At 40.4% G+C, this 24453-nt stretch overlaps 2 protein-coding genes and 1 long non-coding RNA gene across 4 annotated transcripts in view; 1 reads left to right on the plus strand and 2 right to left on the minus strand.

The window, feature by feature from the left end:
• LOC145444494 (microfibril-associated glycoprotein 4-like) overlaps positions 1 to 24453 on the plus strand; it is a 58518-nt gene that overhangs the window by 17101 nt on the left and 16964 nt on the right. The window lies entirely within an intron of this gene.
• LOC145444508 (uncharacterized) lies at positions 770 to 6809 on the minus strand. The gene is made up of 4 exons (XR_013916701.1): positions 6467 to 6809; positions 5913 to 6013; positions 5621 to 5720; positions 770 to 1194 (listed from the first exon to the last, which is right to left on the minus strand). It is a non-coding gene; the product is annotated as an uncharacterized LOC145444508 (long non-coding RNA).
• On the minus strand, positions 15599 to 23331 carry LOC145444492 (uncharacterized). 2 transcript variants are annotated; one of them, XM_080322484.1, is made up of 4 exons: positions 21304 to 23331; positions 21195 to 21230; positions 20154 to 20188; positions 15599 to 20090 (listed from the first exon to the last, which is right to left on the minus strand). In XM_080322484.1, exon 4 carries the CDS (start codon positions 19456 to 19458, stop codon positions 17983 to 17985), a length of 1476 nt encoding a protein of 491 aa, XP_080178610.1. In that variant the 5' UTR covers positions 19459 to 20090; positions 20154 to 20188; positions 21195 to 21230; positions 21304 to 23331; the 3' UTR covers positions 15599 to 17982. The 2 variants fall into 2 exon arrangements, with proteins under 2 accessions (XP_080178610.1, XP_080178611.1); XM_080322485.1 differs by having other exon boundaries at positions 20150 to 20188.

Raw genomic sequence — 24453 nt, forward strand, 5'->3', positions numbered from 1 at the left:
ACATTTCATAAATTGGAGTAGAGTTAGAATCATAGCGACACAATTGTTATCACAAATTAGATTCTAATTAGAGCAAATAACATTTCAAAAATAAGAGTAGATTTGCAATCATAGCAACACAGTTGTTTTCACAAATTAGACTCTAATTAACGCAAAAATATTTCCCAAATTGGAGTAGAATTAGAATCATAGCGACACAGTTGTTTTCACAAATTAGATTCTAATTAGATCAAAAAAACATTTCCCAAATTGGAGTAGAATTATAATTACGGTATAGCGACACAGTTTTTATCACAAATTAGATTCGAATCAGAGCAAAGTAACATTTGAAAAATTGAAGTAGAATCAGAATAATTACTGCAGTATATTTTCTGAATTAGACTAGAATCCAATTAGAGGTAGTTTTTATTTCAAATTAGAGTAGAATTAGAAATATAGCTATACGGTAGTTGTTTTCTAAATTAGATTCGATTGAGAGCAAAGAAACATTCCACAAATTAGCGTAGCATCAGAATTTATAGCTACACAGCTTTTTCCAAATTAGAGTAGAAACAGATTTGTAGCTTTTTTTTCGAAATTAGAGTGGAATCAGAATTATAGTAACAGTTTTTTTCAAAATATAGAGTAGAATTAGAACTATAGCTACACTGTTTTTTCCAAATTAGAGTACAATTAGAATTATAGGTTCGGTTGTTTCCACAAATTAGATTCGAATGAGAGAGACGAAGCACTTCACGAATTAAAGTAGAATTGTAATTATAGCTAGTTTTTTTTCCAAAATTAGAGTATCATCAGAATTTTAGCTACACATTTTTTTCACTCTAATTAGACAACTAGACTAGTACTAGAATTGTATAGTTGTCCAAGTCAGCAAATGAAATCAAAATCATTACTGGGATTTCTGAAATCTGCTCATAAAACAGAAAAGCTTGTTTGATTGAAACCCAAATTTTTGTCTTCAATCAGGACATACTGTAAAATTGAGAGTATCTGGAAAACTTTTGGATATGTGGGGTCACAAACATAATAGAGAAGATCCAGCACCATCTCAAATGGTGTCGCTTTATTGTGAGACGATCCCTTTATGCGGAAGCCATTCGCCACGATCCATGACTGCAGGTCACCATTTTAATGGTGCGCTAGTACGAGATGTCGAGGACTCAGCTTTGTGGCCGTTAATTGGACTGAATGGGCCTGGAATTGAAAGAAATATGTTAAGTAAAATTATATTGCCAATAATCCATGTGTGAATTGAAAGCACAAGACTTAGATTATGTAGAAATGCCTTTATGGGACTTCTGCATAATGAATAAAAATAGAGCTGAATAGGTCAATATAGGTTTTTGTCAATATGGCTTAACATTAGGGTTGTTCAAAATTTGGAAAATGTTTGGAATTCTGCGTGTCCATCGCTTATTCTTCAGATTTTTGTTAAAAAACAATAATGGGCTTGAAAGAAGCTCCCAGGAAAGCCGCTAACATTTGTCTAAATGCGTTTGAAAGTCGTTGTTGAAGAGTGGGCAATCACGAAACCACGGTTCTTGATTGGGTAATCGGCTGAGCTTCACTGATTACTGCAACAGTTGACTCGGATTCGGGAGCTTCGCTTTACTAAATTGAAAGTCTGTTTTGCTGAGGTAGAGTCTGTTAGTAGCGGTTGTGGTTCTGTACAAGCGCGTTGTTTGTTGATGAGTCATTAGTAGTACTGTAACACGTGTTCTTTGAATGCTTCACAGTCGATAGCAGTAGTTTATGCTTTGGAGCAACAATAGTGCAGTCATGGTAGAGGCAAAACGGCGAAAGATTGCACACATGCCGCAGCGAAGAACAAGATCCAAATCTGAGCAGTACTTGGTCGGATATACTTGCGATTACATCTGTGGCTCGAGATTACCTACTATACGAGAAGAAATGCGTTACTTGCTGCATCTGAAAGAGCATTGTCCTCAGTCAACCCCTACTCATGAACTATGTACTGTGGTGGTGGATGATGTAATGACAGTGTGGAAAATGGCGAGAATTGCGACAATGCAGAAATCACATGTGGTGCGATCACTTCAAAACCTGCACGAAAGATGGCGTGATCTGAAGAAGAATCCGAAACAGGAAAGTGATCCCAAGGGTAAGAGGAGAAAATTCACTGATGATTTGGACAAGCTGTGGGATATTGGAAGTAGAGATGCCATAACAACAATAAAAAATGACATTTATCTATCACATGAAAGAAAGCTTGAAGACATTGCATTTTATGAAGATCAACGGCAATCTCGCCAGTCAATAATGTTGGGAAGAGACAAAATTCTGGCTAAAGACCTCAAAAAGAAAACAGCAGCCATTGCAGATCAAACTGTTGAAAACGTTTCACACGACTCAAGTTGTGACTATGTTGTTTTAGCATCATCGTCATCTTTAAAAGAGGGTGACAGTTTCAGTTCAAGTTCTGACTATGATGCTGATGTTGGACTTGGCACCTCGACCCAATCCATTAAACTGATGGCACCTAAAAATATTATGAAAAATACGCATGTTTCCCAAGCTCTGGATCGATTGCAAGTAACTGACAACGATGCAACGATGCTGATGGGAGCATTTATTAAGGCTTGTGGAGGAGATATAGCCATGTTCTCCCTGTCAAGATCTTCAACGAAGAGAGCCAGGGAAACAAATCGCCTGGAAATATCTCAGGACATTTTGGAAAAATTTGCCGAAAATAGACCACAGCATGTTGCCATTCATTGGGATGGAAAGCTCATGAGGATAGATTAGGAAATCGATATGAAGCTTTGTCAATTGTTCTATCTTGTCAACCTCAATACTCGGAAGGAAAACTACTTGGAATTCAGAAGATACAAAATGCGGCAGGTCAGACACAAGCTGAAACTACTTTCGACATAATTAAAAAGTGGGATATACAAGATGCTGTAACAGCTTTGGTTTTTGACACCACAGCAAGCAACAGCGGCTGGAAGAAGGGTGCAGCGAAGATCCTTGAGGACCTTCAAGGAAAGAAGGTTTTTTACCATGCGTGTCGGCACCATGTGTATGAGCTAGTAGTCAAAGACGTCTGGAAATGTTTATTTGGAAAAGCAACAACCGGACCAGAGAACACATGGTTTGCCCACCTTAAGAAGAGCTGGAGCAGTCTTGACAGAAAACAGCAATTCAAGACTCTGACTATTCCTATATGCTTTAAAGAACGAGCAGCAATGACAGTTGAGAACTTCAAGCTACTACACGCCAGAAAAGATTTCTTCACACGGGATGACTACAAACAATGTGCGACTAATGCTCTTGCTCTTCTCGGTGCAGATGGAGATACACATCATCACAAACCTGGTGCAACACACCATGCAAGGTGGATGGGCACAATTCTGTATGCTCAGAAGATGTTCATGTGGGCTGATCAGTTACATTACAAATCTGAAGAAGTGGAACTGCTGCATCGCTTCAAATTATTTTTAGTTCTCTTCTATATCCCTGCCTGGGTTGCTTCCAGCATCAGTCGTGATGCAGCCGGTAATGACTTGAGATTCATCCAGGACATGTTGAGTTACAAGGAACATGATGAACAAGTTTCCAAAGCTGCTTCACAAAAGCTTTTAAAGCATGACTGGTATGTCGTGGAGGAAACCGCTGTATATGCCTTGTTTTCGCCGAGTGAAAGCAATGAAACCCGGGAAAATATGGCAAAGACGCTCCTACAGGTAGAGCGAACTTCAAGTTTCAGGAGAGGCCCGCCCTCGTTGAATGCAACTGTACGCATCAACAAGGACACTACTTTGTCTGATTTTATTGGGCCACAGTCGTGGTACATATTTGATGTTTTTGAATGCTCTGGGGCGTGGCTAGCTCAACCGGTTGATGTTTGGCACTTATCAGATTCCTACACCAGAATGAGCTCCTACATCAGTTCTGTCAAAGTCGTTAATGATGCCGCAGAACGAGGTGTAAAGCTAAGCACAGACTATGCTGCAATCTTGACTGACAATGAACAACAAAGAGACAGTCTGCTTCAAGCTGTGGAACAGCATAGGAAGACAGTTGGAGACAGCAGGAAGTCAACTCTAATCAAAAGCCTGTAATCTGCAACTTGTGCCTGACAATGCAACACTGATCTGCAACGTAATTTTTTATTGTCTTTTGTAAATAGTGCTTTTCGCCTTCATTCAATTGTGAATAAAAAGTGTAATATGCGTTTGTTTATGGGTGAGACGTCGACCAGTCATAACAAGTACTACTGAGATGTTGACTCCTGGTGGTAAATTTTTGAGTTTCACTCACTGTCAGTAACTTTTGGAAAGGTAGCAATATGCATGCATCTAGTTTATTCGTATCTCAACTAGCGAGAGCCCCTGTGCAATACATAACACTTTCTGCAGGTAGATATTAACTTAGGCGGTTGCGATGTTGTACTATGGACTCTTGGTGACAACATTAACAAAGGCAATATATCATGTCTGTAATGCCACCAACAGAAACGACTGCACAACAGCACGCAAAAATCGTTACCAGCAGTGTTCACAAAGTCGGTCTTTCAGCCAATCATTAGCTTATTATTACCGGCTTCAACCAATCAGGATTAATGGCTTCTCTTTGCCCGCCCACTTCATCGATTCCCCGCCCACTCGCCGACGGCTACTTTCAAACGCATTTAGACAAATGTTAGCGGCTCTCCTGCGAGCTTCTTTCAAGCCCATTATTGTTTTTTAACAATAATCTACAGAATAAGCGATGGACACGCAGAATTCCAAACATTTTCCAAATTTTGAACAACCCTAAGCTTAACTCATGGAAACAAGTGATAGCAAATTCTGTCGTCACGATATGCTGTCTAGTCGTTGACATGTATGGGTTTTTTCCACATAATCATAAGTTTACTAACCTTTAATGATCCATTCAGATTTGATCAGTATACCATCATGCAGGTTCCTTTTGGAACGGCACAAGTATTATGTTCACATTCACTGATTCTATGCACTATATCCATGGTAGCCATCCTCATGGTCTCGAAGTCAGGAAAACCAAAAATTACATTAGCAGCAGAAATGATTTTCCATTGTTTGGGACAAAAACGAATTTGCACCAGCTCATTCTAACTTAGATTTAGCCTTATCAAAAAGAATGATGTAATTGAAAAGCATTTAATAAACATTTATTTTTGGAGGCCTTTTTCAGTTCGAGTGTTTATTGCACCGTCATAACGTAAACAGCGTCAATCAAAACATAGGCCTACCATATTTTCAGCACCCAAAAACAATTGTGCCACATTTTGGCGGCACACATCTGAGCTCAACAGACCCTGAATTGGAACATATGTTTGTGGCGCAACTTGGAAATTAACAGACCCCCGAATTAGAACCAACTCAACATGCGCGCATGTTAAGCCATAAACTTTTCAAACTAGCTGTACTTTTGTGACGGTCTGTTAAGTTCGAACTTGTGCCAGATAGTGGCATGCAAAACGTCCAAGGTGTTACGGAAGACGACGAACAATGTTTGCCGAAAAATCAGGACAAGAGTCGAAATCAGTACAAATCTGACAAATCAGGACGTTATGGTACTTCTATGTTCATTGTTCACACAGTTCCAGATTAAGCAAGCAGCAAATCCTACAACTCACCTGATAAAGCGTTATCGCCCTCAAATCCTGTTGTGATTCTCTTTTCAGTTACTGCATTTCATAACTCCATCAGGAGTATAACCGCAGCGGGTTCTTTTCCCTACAAATAAATATTATAATAAATATAAATAATGTAGAAGATTTGGTTGAAGGACATTCCACTTATTGCATTCCGGTTGATATGAAGGCAAGAGTTCTGACACAGCAATATTTAATATATAAAATTGCAACAAAAATAAACAGGATTATCCCAATTAATAAATTCATTCTAGAATAGTTAAATAATACTAACCTCTTCATCTGTCTCTAGCTCTACTCCAAATATTTCGTCATGAGTAGTAAGTATTTCGCTTCGACACTCCTCGGAATGAACATTTGAAACCCCGCTCTGATCTATTACAAAGGCAAAGTGTTACTATAAAAGCAGCTATGTAGTGAGCTAAGCATGCACATTGCACACACACTTCTATGTGTTATATAGAGGGAACTTGATATGAATATAATAAGATTTATTTCACTGGATAATATTAACAATAATTATTATAATAGGTTCATGAATGAAATGTCATGTTTTCAACCAATGAAAATATCATGTAATTGGAAAAACAAGTGAGTCAACTGCAAAGCAAGATCTATATAACTTGGTCAAGAATTCTAGTTGTAAACCCATATTGCATCAAGTTAGAGGATTAACAGACATTCTGAAACTCAGTTTCGATGCTACTGCAAGTTGATCTAAAAGGCAATCTACCAATATTTCTCACACTGCTGCTTGCTGTAAGAACCCTCTTGACAACATACCGGTAATCATAACATATCGCATGTTGATATTCTTGAACGAATTACCTTCAATTATTAAAGCAATGTGTTCTCTCGTAATGCCGTACGCAATCAACATCTTCTTCGTTCCTTCCGCTATGATGAGATTAGCGACACGTTCATCCACATTTACAAAGTCACTGTACTGCGACCTGTCGCTCCATTTAAATTTGACCCTTTGATCCTGACTGAGTTCCCGCCGTTACCGAGAGATGTGAAGCGTGAATGAGAGAGAGAGAGAGAGAGAGAGAGATAGCAATAGAGAAATATAGAGATGTTTATTCAGTCAACAGTCAAAAGCAGAATGCACTGATAATAGCCAGGTAACACTAACGATTACTAAACAACGTACTTTAAAATTACATGGTGATGACAATGATTGATTGATAGATTTCTTCATTGCTATACTGCTGATCTATCAATGATCAATAATGGGGAAACGCAATATAATGGAAGTCATTGTCAAGTCAGACAATCATGTGGTTGTAACAATGATATAGATAATTGGGTTGAAATTATCAATTTCTTCTGCCAGTTTGGTAGGTAAATAAAATGAGAAGAGAAACGTTCACAAAACCTAGTAAATGCAAGAAAGCGACAAACTAAAATAATGGAGCGACATTGATGAAACAGCAGTCCACTTCATGGCTCCTGAGCAATGTGCCTTTTTAGGTACGCATGTGTGCAATTGATTTGAGCTGACACGGTCTCTGCTCACATAAATTATAAGTTGCGCACAAAAAATCCGAAGAGATGACCTTTTTTTAGTGGTTACGCACTGTTGTCCAAGGGACCGCGCAGTGAATAGGTGAGCGCTTGCTGCAGACTCGTCAAAATTAGAGGTAACATTGCTTCTGAGCTATATGTAAACGGGGCTAAAAGCACGCATTACTTACACGAGAGTCGTTATTACCGTTCAACATCTATTATAGAAATCCTGCATCATTTGAGAATCTATATCTTGCAGTTTAATTCCTCCCCTGCAAATAACCCAGCGGGAGCAAACGGACCCCAGGGTCATTGGATTTACCGATGACGTCATGATCGGCACAAGAGTGTACCGTACCTTACCCTGGATGATCTAGTCATTTACCAGTGACATTACGATAAGTTTCTGCAACGTTTCCAGCGTCAACCTCACAATCCCTCTCAATCTTACTGATCTCACAACTCGTGCGGCGACTTACCGGACTATTAAAATGTATACGTAAACTCTTTCATAGTGATCAAAGCCGGCGACAGATGATAAGATGAGAGCAGAAGCACATATTTCGTAACTTTATCTGATGAAGTGTGGACTTGCACATATTATGACACCACTTCGGCGAAAGATTGGGGTCGACTTTATGTGTTTGTCCCATATTGCATCTTTGAATGCACAATTTTGTGTCTAAATCGATGCTTTCGATTTAGAGTGTACTTCACATATATGTATCCTAAGAAGACTAATCTACTCCAGTTAGAGACACGACAGCATAAGCTTATTGCATAAATTCGACATTCCTAAATATCCTTATTAAGTTGAACACTGATTCGAAATAGGACATAATATCGGCTATGGAAATAATATCATGTGCTAATTGAACTACTACTGCAACAGCAAGAAATCAAGAACTTGGCAATTACTAGAAGGGAGGTACTAAATATCATTGAAATTCCTTCGTGATTAACATGCCAATTCCCTCCTATCAATCGGAATCATCAGAATTGATGACGTCAAATGATCTATCACCATAGCTATCAACATATAAAGTAGGTATCTGATTCTCACAGACAGCCTGAGTGTATACTATCCGTTATTGCCAATTTGCAGTCACGGCAATCGCAGAACGTTCTATTTTAATGTGGCCGCTGGCTCGATTACGCGATTCGGAAAGGCGTCATCGTTGCCCTGGCCTGGGTACCGGGACACGCTGATATCGGTGATAATGAGTTGGCCTATAAATTGGCTTGTCGAGTTGCCAGGACCGCATCCGGACCGTCAGAAGATTTCATCCGGATTGCGAAGCCATTCTAAGTAGATTGAAAAAGACTAATATTATCCAGCATATTTGTCACAAATGTTGATTTGTTTTGAAGAAAATATCGTTAAATCTTCCCTCAAGACAGCAAATGTCGAGTATGTTCATAGGCCACATTATAATCACCTGACTACGGTGTTGTGGTATCACACTTGCTCCCACTATAAGAACAAATCGTTGATACTGACACTCAATTTCGAAAAGGCAAAAAAGTACACAATGAGTTGAGTTTTGTTGAAAATATGCCAAGAGTAGTTATTCACAGAAGCGAAAACGATAATACCGGACCTAGTATAGTAGATCGCTCGTGATTCGTAATGGGCTCTTATGGGTGCACCCGACCGGTGCCGCGAAAACTCGTCCTCAACCGGTGACCCTTTCAGACCCCCCTTCCACCCGACCGGTGCCTTATGAGTATAGGGATCTCTCGACCGGTGCCTCGAAACTCGTCTTGAACCGGTGACCCTTTTCGGTATAGGGATAACTCAACCGGTGTTAGTATAGCCATCTCTCGATCGGTAACCCGTTTCGGTATAGGAATCACTCCACCGGTGCCTCGAAACTCGTCTTGAACCGGTGACCCTTTTCGGTATATGCATCTCTCGACCGGTGTTGAATATGTATCAAGTAAATAGTCATGTGAATGAATCTTTGTTAATGTGTATATCGTGAAAACTCGTGGTCGTGACTCGCCTTTTTTACTATAGGTGGTGACGGTGATTCGCCTGCCGTGTATTCTTACGGGCTCTGTGGTGACTCGCCATGTGTTCTTATGGGTGCGGTCGCATGCGGCTATTGCGTCTTATGGCGGGGGTGGCGAGCGGCTATTGCGTCTTATGGGTGCGGTCGCATGCGGCTATTGTGTCTTATGGGTGCGGTCGTGAATCGCCCTTTCGGTATAGGCATCTCTCGCACGTCGTACTTTCGCATGTCGTGCTTTCGCGTATAGGTTGTGTTGGTGATTCGCCATGTGTTCTTATGGGCGTGGCGGTGATTCGTACTTTCGAGTATATGCATCTCTCGCGTGGTGTTGAATATGTACGAGTCACCAACAATAACCGCACAAACGGAAACGTGGTTTGTTGTGAGGATTACGCAGCGTGCGTGCGACCTATATTTCGAATCACCTGCGCGCTGAATTGTTTCCCATGCAGCTGTGTGCTACTATCGATTATTACACTATTCCATTCAGTGCGAAATAGTTTGATCGTAAATTATTATATATGATGTCGTAGTTTAGTCGTGTCAAATGACCGATCGTGTTCTAAGTCTTTCCTCGCTATTGATTGCTAGTTGAATAATACTTTCAGATCGGATTATTCACACCTTCCGCTGTTTCGCGCCTACAGAATAGTCTGCTGTTCACAACCACAACAAGAATCACAAGTATACACATTTATACTTTCATTTATTACTCTGAAATCAAACTCTTCACAAAAGCACGCACAATCGTATCATTCACTTTTTTATCATCGCCAAAATTATCCAAGTATTCCTTGGCTGAAAATCCTTGAGCTCTTTTTATCAAGAATGCTATAGCATGATCTCCACACACATCTGGAGTTTTACTCTGTAACTGTTTCCCAGTCACGGAAAATTCATCCGGCTCCAGGAATTGGAATATCTGAGGTTTTAGTGGTCCGAAACCTTGTGAATCATGAAAATGAGTTTCCTCATCTCTGTATATAGACACCCAGTGAGATCCAGGCAAACTCGATTCGTCGTAATTAATGGTGATAGCGAATTTCCCGTTAGTTGGTTTTTTTGGTAACTGGTCTACTGGATAAGTTCCTAGATATAGACTTTGTGTGTCAGGGTGGTTGTAGAGAATATCATTGATCTCAGACGTATTCATATTTCGACGACTTGTCTTTTTTGATTCAACTGTAGAAGATGTTGAAACTCCTTCAAACATAACAAGGTTACGGAGGTTGGTAAAGGCTTCGATGAAGTCAAAACCAGATGCACAGTTCCTGTCTTATGAAGTTGATAACATCCCAAACTATTATCAGGCGTCAAATCAAACACAAAAAGAGTGTACCCATTGACATAATCTTTGCGAGAAATATTTAAAGGTGCCTCGGATTCCCAGCGACCCGTTTGAGAGAATAGTGTCATATAACCTTCGAGTCCGCCATGTTTATCAAAATCGAAATGAAATTCGCGTTCGTTAATTTGACGTCCATCCACACTTAAAAAAAGATTTTGAACATCAAAGTGTTTAAAGTTGAATGGGTTTTTGGTCCGAACACCGTTAAATGTCGTGGTCTCGACTAAACCAATTACGATCTTCTTTGGCATGGTGCCGCTAACTAACTCTCTATCAATTTTCGACAAGCCCGCCGCGAATGTATGAGTTGACATTTGCAAACGTATCCAGGGATACTTGGCAGTATTCTTCTGTAGTACAGACTTGTGTGCTAAGCTTACACTTTCAGCGATCTTCATCTGTTTGACATACACTTCCATTTCGAGTAAAACAATTTGCACATCCTCCACATCACCAAGCAGACAGAAATTATCTTCGTTACGTGTAAATTTCAATTTCATGTCGACATTATTCAACATACATCTACACAGTACAAAAAGACCCATTCGAATTTTTCCGATCAACTCTAGCGGGGTGCTGTTTTTGGTAAGGTCTTTTCGTTTAACATATCCAGTATTCGCTGCACCGAGAACATCCATAGAACCAGCGACATCTTTATAAAAACCTTGTCCTTGCACAAAACTCTCCGATGCACCGTGAGTATCATTCAACAACCGAGAGATATAAGCTTTATAGGCATGACAATTATCCGAATTTGTGATAACCTCATTTGAAATAGTTACATCGATTTGTTTGAAAAGAGAATCCATCATGTTATTGACAAGACCCACTTGCGTATCGTTTGCTAAATCAGCTCCATTGCGTTTAGTGAGCTTCAAACGTAATCTCAAGAATGTGTTTTGTAGATCCATATATCGATCCGTCCTTGGTAATTGTACTTCCATGACATTACCTAAACTATGGGGTTTGACGACGACATAGTGCGACTCCTCAATACTGGTTTGTGTGTGGGGTATACTAAACATGTTTAATCCGGAGTTGTGACATTCTATGGAACCCACATGCATCAACATAGTTCTTAGTCGAATATATCCTGTTGTTTACGACGACGTTTGGATGAAGTGTTCTTTGACTTTGTTTTTTTTTCCTTTTTATAGCCTTGGGGGTTAAAATTTTATCAATCACTCGACCGCCCGCTTGTTTACTTCTCTTGACAACACTAGACTTGATCGAGTTACCCCGTAATAGATCTCTCGCTATTTCACCTCCAGTCCGTAACAATTGAGCGCCGGCGTATTTCGCAATAGGTGTCACTAAACGACCAAGTGATTTAAACAAACTCCCGATGCCGGACCCGGCTTGAACCCCACCACTGAAATATCCATAAGCATCACCTGTCTGGTTATAATGACGATGGACAGAATGATGGTCACACGTGAAAACAACTTTCATAATCGCTTCCTAATGTTAAATGTAGCTTGCAATGAACGACTTATTATATTTATAGGTTCCCCAAACTCATCCCTGAGGTAAAGACATACAGAATCTACAACATATTTTGAAACAGGGAAATAATACGGATTTGTCGCTATCCAATTATGCGTGACATCGCCATGTGTCCGCGGTATAACTCGTATTAAATGCGCAAACGTATCTCCAAGTAAGTGAGAGTGAATAATATCGCAATACACAAACAAATATTGCCCAATCGCCGGTTCGGTTAAAGTGAAATCGATCTCCATAAGGGCTAATTCACAATATCTCGTCGGGATGTTGTTGATGGTGAGTAGTCTGTGTTCAAAATCAACACCAAGCATAGAGGTGGTTAACGTCACTATTTTCATCGTGCGTGGAGTGTCAATGTGGTCTCTATATCATGTACTAACTGACCGTATTGGTCCCTGATGGTGATTTTTATATCGCGGATGTGGTTTATCGATACTGGGAAGTAAAACGGTTTTTCATATACAACTTCTTGTCTCATACACGTCTCGTTATTTATTTGGATCACACGAAGCAATTGACTCATGTAATCACCCACCGGATGATGTCGTAGTACATTGATATACACAAAAAGATATCTGAGGTGGGGTTGAGTTGGTTTAGGTTTGATCGACGTGACATTACATACTGGTGTCGACACTTCATCAACTACACTGAAATAATTTGTGAATATATCCGTAAGGTGGAGGTAAGGTGAGTGTGATATGTTTCGGGTAACGAATTCGGAAAAGTTCATCGTTGATTCTTTCGGTGAAACAGTGTTTGAAACTGTCAGATAATATTCTTCGCATCAACTCGAGGTTGTTTGCATAATTCCCAAGTGGTGTTAGGTACGCTTCTACTATTCGATCTTTTTCATTATGTAACTCCCAGAGTGCTTGATCACGATTGATTATAACTCGATCAAGAGATTCACTGACAAAACTCATATCCATCAACGCGAGCTCATTACAAATAATTTCATTCGGTAACACCTTGGGTGCCAGACAACGTGATGTAACTCATATTGAATCAACAGCTCTACGACGGAAGCGCAGGGTCACTGTCACTGGTGCTTTTCGAAATTTAATAGGGTTGCCAGCTGCATCACGTAGATAAATTCGTATCGTTCTAAAATTGTTTCTCGCTAAAGCGAAGAAGTATGGTTTTGGGAATATGTTGATTTGGTTTTCATTCGGTTTAGCGGTTACAGTAACCACCCGTAAAAGTTGTTGCAGCTTGTTACCGTGTGGTCTTGGTTGTGTCAGATCGCAATACACATAAACCTTATCAATCCGTTCCAACTTTATCGCAGGTGTAAATATAAATTCTACCACTCCGCGGCGACGAGATACAACGCGTCTAAATGTTATTGTGTCCAACACAGAACCAAGCGGTATCAGTCCGTAACGCTCGGGTGAATCATGCGTGGTATGGGGTATATGTTTGGCGCTAGAGTCTGCGGTATCGGTATTTATGGATGCAGCTCGCTTGTGTCTTTTTTTACTCGTGACTAATCTTCTGAATGTGATTCTAAAGTCACCGAATCCTTGTAAAATGAAAATGTCCCCCATGTAATATTTCTCGTACGATTCTAACATTTCACCGATGCTGTAATACGAGCCTTCGGGAATATAATACCGTTCGGTGTATCCATTCGCATCGATAAATCCAAAACCGATACTTTTCGCTGCCACTTCAATTCGCGGCTGAAAATCATGGGGGAAGGTCAGCTCACATAATCCTAGCTCATGGCGATTCATTTCTAATTCTTTGTAAAGTTCCGTTTGAAAATCTGTGCTAGTATTCGGAAATTTATCCAAACTCGCATTCGAAGGTAGAGTCAACAACATTTTATTGTTTCTTTCAACATATACGGTGAGGTGATGGATTCGGTAATAAATACCCAAATGAAAAAGACAGTAGCGTTAAATATATTTCACGATCCACCCCAACAGAAATTTGATATAATGAAAACACGATTACACACACTAACATACAAATCTGTACAATAAACACAATCTGGTTTTTCAGACTGTTCGAGACTTGACCCATGCGAGATGAGACGGAATCAGAATCCATAGTTTGGTTGAACAACATTTTCGGTGTCTATTTATACAAATCCGAAACCCAGGAATTAAATTTAGATGGATAACCCAGCCATTGAACAAGACATTGTGTTTTCTTTCCTTTCTTGCGATACCTACCCAGGTAAAATTACCATTTTCCCCGGAGGTCAGCCGGTACCTGAGTAAAAATACCATTGACCTTTGGGGATTTATCGTTTACTCGGAGTAACAAACCTTTTTAACTTGGAAATATATTTTTTCTCTGGGTAACAAACCTTTTTCACTTGGAAATATATTTTTTCTCTAGGTAACAAACCTTTTTCGCTTGGAAATATCTTTTTTTCTCTGGGTAACAAACCTTTTTCACTTGGAAATATCTTTTTTCCTCGGGTAACAAACCTTTTTCGCTTGGAAATATATTTTTTCGCTGAGTAACAAACCCTTTTCGTTTAGAAATATATTTTTCTCTGAGCAACGATACCGTTTCACTTGGAAATCTATTTTTTCCCTGAGTAACAATACCATTTTCGTTTTGAAAACTAACCGCCACCCCGGGTCAATTTGATATTTTTGTATATTGTTACAACGAACAGTGACAAAATATACACCAACAACGACTCCGATACATTTGTGTAATCACATATTCACTTGTTCTGGTGCATCCCATCAAAATCGGCAGTTAGGCACACACACACACAATAACAATGCGCTATTTCGATATGACTGCGATGTCTCGGTTCGTGCTTTAGATTTTCCAGAATCAATCCGTCTAAAGTTGTAATCCTGCGACTTTGTTAACTGATTGATACACGGATAACAATCTTCGGAAAATGTAGGAACGCATGCTACCCATCGTGCGCGCGATTCTCGGTTACTTGTGATTAGTTTCCTTGCTCACACTATACAGATTATACATACACGCGAATGGTTGGATCAATTCCATCATTTGTTGTTTCTTGAAAACTCGATAAAGTGCACGTGTTGATATATCAACAAGGTTGGGAATATCCACTGTTGTAGTCATCTTGTTCTAGTGGAATATATAATCCCAGTAGAGTTCGATTTAACAATTTTCCGCGGGTCATGAAATCTTCATCTGTTCCTCGTAATTTCGTCAGTGGGAGTTGTAGTGTTACGAACGCTTTATTCAAGTCGTCAAGCAGCTGATCCCAATCTGTAAAATAATAAATCACATAAGAGGATTCATAACACGAGAGGATTCATAGCGCTTTAAAATCTAACAGTGTTACTATAACAACTATAGACCTCACCCTTGGAACACTCTTTTAAAACTTTATGTTGTCTCGAAACGCGTTGTTCGTATAATTCACGCGATATCTCACGATTCAAATACAGCTCCACGAAGTGTACATGATCGCGGCGTTGTACAAGTGTCTTTTCGTGTAACCGAGTCAGGCCTGCTTGTTCCGGAACAGATATTATGTAATCACTAGCCATCTGTAAAAACAAGACACAGATATCAAGAAATATTGTTACTAAAGTGTTTTAGTTACAAGTTGACATTGCGAAAACACCCACAGATTGTAAACAAAGTTTCATCTAAAACTATCAGTGTTCACCGCAGATTATGTTCACAATGACCAAGGGAATCATGTTTGCAAAAATCATCGGATAGAGCATCGCTACTTTCAGAGTCAGAACGAGGTCGTTTCAAACTGTTTGCGATTCGATGTTGATCAAGGAAAAATCGGAATTTTCGATGTCGCTTGCGGGTTCTCAAGTAGGCTTGTCTCTCTTCGTGACCGAAAAGCGGTATCCAAGAACAATTTTTTCCCAAGACCACATAATTTGTAAGCTTTGCTCTGTTGAATAGGGTGTGGTTATCACTCGGCGTCTTTCGATCAGGAAATTGAAGTTGAAGTAGTGCTTCTATGCAGACACTTCGGACACGGATCCATTTCTCGTCTAGTTCCTGCCGGCGCGCCTTGGATCGATCGGGTATCGTGCGGTCTTGTGAGTTGTCGTCGGTACCGTGAATCGAGAGCTGTGTTAATTCCTGCTCCAGTTCAAGCGTCTCTTTGTGCAAACTATTTAAATCCAATTCTGACATTACTGACTCAATATATGAAATAGCGTTATCCATCTGGAAAACAAATGACACATCAACACATAAAAAATACAAATAAATCAAAATCAAGCACACAGAATACAATAACACACAATTACACATTCAGCGGTAGGGTCGACACACCATCCTCGAGCACTCGCCGTTTGGCGTAGAAATAGGATAATGTTTTACGCTGTTGTTTGTACGTATAGACACCCCTATCTCTGCACCGAAACCCCTCGTTCACTCCCCCCCCCGTAGCTTCCTTAGATGTCAAGACACCCAGAAAAGTTTCGAAATCGACTTGGTTGGATTTCTGGAGGCCTTTGGAAGCTAATTTTTTCTTTGGTCCATCACAAAAGGAATTTTTTGATTGGAGACCGCAGAAAGATGTACCAACTTCATACTCCACTTTCATCAAACCCGGTTGACGAAGGTAATACGCATACGTGTCTTTGCAACACTGTCTTGAGCGATCAAAAGAAACCGGGTCAGTCAAAAACTCACTTCGGTGCTCGTCACAAAAATAGCGTGGAAACCAGTTCTCGTATTCCACATAAAATTCATCTCTTTTCTCGGGGATAAGGATATCGTCGAATGAGGCTGAATGCGAAAGATAGAGGGAGTCTGTGTCAATCATTAATAGCATGAAGCACTCGTCACGGAAATATTTACACAAGCAATCATAACAAAACGACAGCATCTTGAGCTTAGCGTTGTTATAAACCCAGAACCCCACCTGAATACAGTTACCCCACTTGATCGTTTTAGGTCTCTTCGTTATTTCAAATAGATCAGCGTGCAATTCGTCATATTTCACAAAGAAACGATCCTTCACGTTGGCGTCCAATTCGCTTTTATCGCAGAAGGAGGTTCGTTTGAATTTACGAGGGTTCATCAAGACCCGGCCATAGCTGATATTTCCGGCTAATTTTTGTGTCAGGGCAATAATCTCCAGGTTAGGGTCGCGGTCCCCAGCGCGTCGACAGTCTGAGACATTTTTCGCGAAGGTGTCAAAACATGTCTTTTTCGTGAATTCGACCGCCTCATGAATTTTTGATATAATCAACCCGTGCTCTACATACCACTTGATCAAGTCAGAGGTCAACAAGATTTTCTTACCCCAGTATGAAGCAACTAACATGCGCGTGGGTTTGGTGAGTAATTTACGATCAATGGCGAACTGTTTCATGTGACCTGCCAAATGCTCGCGAGACACCATCGTATTTTGAATATCGGACATAGTTCAACAAACTTCCTTTGTAAATGTTTTGGCGTAAAAATATCGACTGATAAACATCCAAAGAATGTACCAGTCATCACCATCTCCATCAATTTATGTGTGGTGACAGACTTGGTTCGAGTCAATTGTGGTTGAATACCATTAAGATATCGCACAATATCAGGATTTTCCTGTTTCTCTGTGCGCCAGTCGCATTCCCATTTACATATGACTTGATAATTGAGGCTTTTGTAATAATCATGAACACGTTTAGTTCGTTCTCGACGCTCCAAGTCATCACAGCTAAATCTGCACTGATGTGCATGAAAATGACATCCAAGAAAAGACAAGATTACCCCTTGACCAGCTGAATTACGATAGAACCCATCAGCAGGATAATTACGAGCTCCTACGCGGATTTCAGGTCCATTAAAAGCATGGTGGACATGTACATTGGGAATGTGCGAATACCAGTTTAACCATTGAGCTGCTGTCTCCCCCCATTTCGGTGCGGTATTTACAGGTTTGAATTTAGTACACTCAGCATCGAGTGGTTGCCAATGTACCGGGAAACCGGTTGGACTAGGTTCACTCAAAGCAAAAAGGTATAACGAATTTCTGTCCAGCCCTGTTACATGTTGGGTAATCTGAGCGTTTTCCTTATAAAAAATTCTTTGATTCGAGTTTCACCCTGTTTTTGGTATCGATGGAAAATGACCGACGGTCCGCCCACTAAATTGTCTCTGAATAGCGAAACCAGATCTTGGTGTTTATAATTGAACAAGGTGAAATCACGCTGAATGCTATTGAAAAGATGCCTCGATACAACCCCGGGTAGGGAGACAGCTTCTTTGAATATATCCACACTGAATTGACTTTTGAAAGATTGAAATTGTTTTTCTAACCCCTCGATCAAGTAATGAGTGTCGATTGCGTTGTACCATTTGAGATAATCACGTAAAGTGGTCATTTTGTTATCGTTCCAAACCTTCAAACAGTTTTCATATTCAGCTGTGGATATATTACGACCTTTTAGCGAGCTGTAAAAGTCGCTGTGGCTAGGTAGACTCGTATAATCGAGCTTTTCCAAACTAGTCAGAAACTCATACGGAAAATGGCCTTTAGCGGCGCTACATTTGAAGGCTTTCAAATAAGCATCATACGAGAACCCAGGTGCCAAGTAATTCACAATATCCAAAAATTTGAGTTTGTTGGTTGTCAAAGAGAGGAAGTTGTTACCGCGCTTCAATACACTCAGATTTTCATCAACGAGTAAACCCATCAAGTACTCTTTGAGACAGTTCAAGTCATACCGACCGCCATTGAACGATAAAACAGGGATTTGTTTTAAATATCGCATAAACTCCTCTTGCAAACGTTCAAGAGGTAATTTTCTCTCGGAGGGGTCGAGTGCTTTCATTTCGGTAATTTTAGATCCGAGCATGTCCAAGTAGTGTTGATATTCCATCTGTAACAATCTGAATGACTCACTTTGAATATCGTGAAAATGATCAATCATTTCCGCACACAAGTCGTTTGGGTCGCCGTTCGAGACAATTACATACGGTTCCAAGAACCCTTCCACATTAGAAGAGATACTAACAGAAATGGGGATATGTTTGCACTCCCATGAAGTTTTGGAGGAATCTGGGATATCAAACTTTTCAAACATGCTCTCTATATCGAACGCGATACGATATTTGAAATAACGAAGCTGGTGGGGAACGAACACCCCCTCTAGATCAAGTTTTTCAAATATGTTCAGAGGAGGTGTATACACACCAACGGGAAACACTTCAACAGGTTCTGTTGTACATTTATGTCTGGTCAATTCATACTGCAAATTGAAAAACCTGTCACAAACATCACATTGATAACTCTCCGCGTAACGGAATATATCAGTAATTAGACAGAAATGGCTGTTTTCTAAATATAAATACACAGGTTTCGCTTCAAACGTACTACGACGGAGCGCGACAGCTTTACCCTCAGTTTTTGTGTACACAAATATGGCCACATTAAACAAGACCTCGATATCGTCCAGCATATCAAGAGTCACACCAGATTCTACATTTACACGATACACCGAAGTGAACTGTTGAGCCATTGCCTTTGTATCTTTACCTAGTGAGTGACCAATACAGCGGAAAGCACACAGATTGTCTCTGTACCGATTTCGATTTTTTTTGATCGGTAAATGTCAAGATACATTTCGATTTTGTAAGCCATATCGGGAGTTTAATACCAGCGCAACCAATCAACATGCCATCAGTAGGATATACATAAAACTGGACATTAGTCAGACAGACCGGCAGTGACTTTGTGTTTGGTCGAGAATTTCGTAATAAATCTAGTGCGGTTTCCAAGCGAATAGATTAAACAAATTCATCGAATTTAGCTAGTGTTGAAATTGCCGCTAGTGTTTCTAATACACTATCAACATTCGCCGATGCATGAAAATAGCGAAATATATAGAGTCTCGACGTGGTACAAAATAAATGCATACGCGAAATTGACTTTGAAACGAGTCGACTCTGAGAAAAATATAGCTTGTATATCGCGGAAAACATCCGCTAGCTCCCGATCGATGACTCGAATATTATACACGTGGTTAGTCTTGTTCACTACATACGATTTTATCGCTTGTCAGTTCTGTGTTAAAATTTCCTGACGTTCGTCACCGATCTCTGGTGGCAATTCATCTTCTTCACGGCTACGGTGTCTTCTACGACGACTCATCTGTAACATTGTATTCGATTTTAATTTCACACTCCCGCTAATTAACGAGATAGTAATACCTACTTATCTTTTTCTTTGAAATCTTGATTACTTTTCACCTGGTAAACAAAGAAACAACCCTCCTTAACCCTTACGAGGTGGGCGTATCATATTTGATATGGCATGTCTCCGACATCGATTTCTCCATGTTGACACGCCCTAGACATCGGGTTATACGTTTTTTGAAAAGCTGAGACTTTTCCGATGTATTTGGTACCTTACTCAAAAATTTTGGTTTGTAAAAATAAACAAAAAATTAAAAATTAAATAAAATATGGTTATCACCTAAAACTTCCGGGTATTTTCCGAGTGGGAAATATTGTCGGAAAATCTGCCAGAACATCAGAAGTCAACATGTACGGTTTTCTGTGTAAATTTTCACCGTTTCAAACATCAAAACGTTTTCTGGAAAGTTTTCTGAGGGGGATTTGTAAATTTTGGTCACACTTCAGTGATTTTCAAGTTCTAGGTCAAGTTCAAGTGCAAATGCAGTCGGCATATGAGTCATACTATGCCTGCAAGGTTGGATATGACAAAAGAAAGCATATTGCGTTGTTTTATGCCATAAACCGGACTGTAGGGGCCGATTGAGTCTTGATCATTAACTTGACCTTGATGACCACTCACTGACCACGCCCATTTGTAAATTTTATACGTATTTTCCATTTTTCGATATCTGACGAACCGCGCGGTTTACAACCATGGTTGACGGCTTGTTTGAAACCAGGCAACAGTGGCTACGCACTGAAGCATCACATTCCTCTCTCTGACGCCATCCTGAGGGTCAGGCTTGAAAATTGAGAGAGGGAGAGAGATTTTTTTTGGGGAAAAGCTTGTTTATTTAAACTTATTACAAAACCTCAGACATGTCATGGGGTGTCGATCAAGGGTGGAATCGGTAGAGGGCTATACTCCGCCCACTTGTAAACCGGAACGGCCCAGATTCAAGACCTGGTGGGGTCACGGTGAGAATTTGAAAATTGAAGGTCAATTTTGCAAAATATGGCCCCACCTCGTGAGGGTTAAATTATATTCACCACATTGTGGTTGTAAAACAAAGCTTACCGATGCAGTATGATCCGTGATTGTACTTGACTGTATCTGTTTCGACGAAACAAAAAAAACATCAGGTTAGCACAAACTTTAGTTTTGAATTAGATTAGTGTATACTTACACGTGTATTGACAATATATCCACGAGCGCAGATTTCGCCTCGTCTCACCACAACGATCAGGTGGAGAAGACCGATTTGACTGCTTCAGGATTAATCTAGTGTTCACGATTTCAGATCGTTTGTAAGCCTATTATCTGTAATTTCAAACACAAACACATGAACATTTACATGCAAACAATACACTGAATCACAAATCATATTTCAAGGTATTTCTAATTGGTGAGAGTTGGTTCAGGTATTGTTCAGTTGCATCGTTCAATTGATTCTGAATCTGTTCAAAATCACTGCGTTCAATAGCCGATGCCAATAGTTTTTTTATTTCAACAAGGATTTTCCGGATGGAAGGCTTCTTCTTTTCCGTAAGGGAATCAACGAAACCTAGAATCAGCCCTAGGTGTGGTCTGATCACATCAAGAGTCTTGAGATGATCTCGAATTTTGTTGGCAGTGTACAGACATATTTTCTCTTCCTGTCGTCTCGCCCTCGATCGTTTTCTATCCCCACCGCCTTTTACGAGTTTTTGTTTCAATTTAGAGAGGTGATTCTTTTTACAAGGAGGTGGACTGGTTTGTGGCGAGGTCGCGGGTGCATCTCGCTTTCTAGAGTTTGATGGTTTCTCGGTCGGGGTCTGTGGTTTTGGTAGATCAGAAAATAGCCTTCGAGAGGTCGTCGGTTTTTCACTCGTTGCCGCAGATCGAATTCTAGATTTTGGAAAAGGCTTACGAGGAGTTGGTTGTTTCTCGATCGGTAACACAACTGAAGTTGTCGGCTCATCCTGAAGGGCTAAGTTCGAAGCCGAGGTTGTCGGTTTGTCAACTGCGACTCCTGATTCCAGCCATGCCTGTAGTGTGATGTCACGGTGAGGTGGTTGGTTTTCAACTGTGGAATCACACTCAACGACCTCTATCGTTGGAGCAAGGAGGTCTTCGGGTAGGAGACCTTTCAAAATACCCGCGTCCTCTTCAAATCACTGCTCAAAAGAATTCAATTCATACCCGAGGTTATTAAATCTGTTCAACTGAGTCTGAGCCATGATCAACACTAAATCGAGGTATACTGATTGCCGGTTGATGTTCGGAATAAGCAAGTAAGATTTACCAGCTGAATGACCACCTATTTATTCAAAAAACGACTTCCTTTTTCGCGCCATACACCACCTTCTTCCTTTTCGGCGTCGTGTTACTCTGTTTATTATAACAACCTTATTTCCAAATTCCAAAATGTATGATCACTTAATCACCGGGAATTATTTTTTACAGTTTTTGCAATAACCACCCAATATGGACTCAACTCATACCCGAATGATTATAGAAAATTACCTGCGTCACCATCACAATCTACATGTACCCGCTTTGGGAGAAATAGAACAGTTGGTTCACGACATCGTTGATGTATACATATCGGATCAAATTGCTGAGAGCATCGAAAAATGTGATTTCACGTCGCTAAACAACTCGATTCTGGGATACGGCGTGGACTAGAATGGTGTTATGTGTATTATAGCGGTCACCGCTATGAAAAGTGATGTTCATACTATCACGGCGTACACAGATTCGACATCGAAATTCTTGAATACACACTTTATCTCGCTGACAAATGATTGGGTATGGTGAATTTCAAACTACACAATCATAAACTATCACTGCGATTCCATTTTACAGAATTCCGCCAAGGATTATTTCAGACCGAGCTTGTTCAGACGATTTATCCGACTTCTAAACCGAGCAACTACCCGTTTGTGGTCACAGATTAACCAGTTAACTCGAATGCTAGAGCTACAAGAATGATATGTATATGTGTCTACTGTTTCTCAATACACAGTGTTTGATGCATATTTTGGTGTCGCCCCTGAATACTGAATACTGAATATAGACCACACTTTTCGTGTCGCTGCTGAATACTGAATACTGCTGAATGTAATAGCACTAACTGGACTAGTGTAATAATCGATACGATAGTGACACACGACTGCAAGGGAAACGATTCAGCGCACAGGTCATTCGAAATATAGGTCGCGCACGCTCGATATCCTCTTGCACAACAGACCGCGTTTCCGGCTGCACGGTTATTGTTGGTTTTCGAATCACCGTCTACTCTGGCTGTGTGGTCAATTAATTACCAAAATATTAACATGCGAGTAATTCCAAGATTTAGCAAACTATTTCGCACGCGCTTTTCGTGTCGCAGCTGAATATAATTAATGACTATAACATATTACCATGTCTAGGCGCTTGAGATAAAACCACTTTAATCCCGGATGTGGGATTTGCAATCTATTTTTTACACTTTTTGAGGTGTTAATTTACGAGTGCGGTTATTTGTTGGTCGCTTTTCGTGTCGCTGCTGAATACTGAATACTCCTGCATGTAATAGTACTGACTGGATTAGTGTAATAACGATACGATAGTGCGCGCTCGAAATCCTCTTGCACAACAGGACGCGTTTCCGAAACGGATGTATTTAGTGGGTCACAAATATCAAAACGTGGTCGCGAACACCTGTTTTTCAAAATCGCACATTGCACTGCGGTTTAGTGAATTTCCTGTTTAGCGATACTCGTGACTATTCACTTGATACATATTCAACACCGTGTGAGAGATTCCTATATCCCAAAGTACGATATGCCGTCGCACCCATAAGAAACAATGACACATCACCAGAGATCCCGTAAGAACACATGACAGACACATTATCCTCGTTAGCATGTCGCCGCACGTATACCTAAAAGCCTTAGCATGCCACCCCCGGTTTTCACGTTAGCATGCCGCCACCGCCTATACCCGAAAGTACGAATCATCGCCACACCCATAAGAACACATGGCGAATCACCAACACAACCTATACGCGAAAGCACGACATGCGAATGTACGACGTGCGAGAGATGCCTATACCGAAAGGACGATTCACAGACGCACCCATAAGACACAATAGCCGCATGCGACCGCACCCATAAGACGCAATAGCCGCTCGCCACCCCCGCCATAAGACGCAATAGCCGCATGCGACCGCACCCATAAGAACACATGGTGAGTCACCACAGATCCCGTAAGAATACATGACAGGTGAATCACCGTCACCACCTATAGTAAAAAAAGGCGAGTCACGACCACGAATTTTCACGATATACACATTAACAAAGATTCATTCACA

This window comes from Botryllus schlosseri, chromosome 8, assembly GCF_051294905.1.
Source record: "Botryllus schlosseri isolate E-star chromosome 8, Bs_hap1, whole genome shotgun sequence".
Classification (NCBI taxonomy): domain Eukaryota; kingdom Metazoa; phylum Chordata; class Ascidiacea; order Stolidobranchia; family Styelidae; genus Botryllus; species Botryllus schlosseri.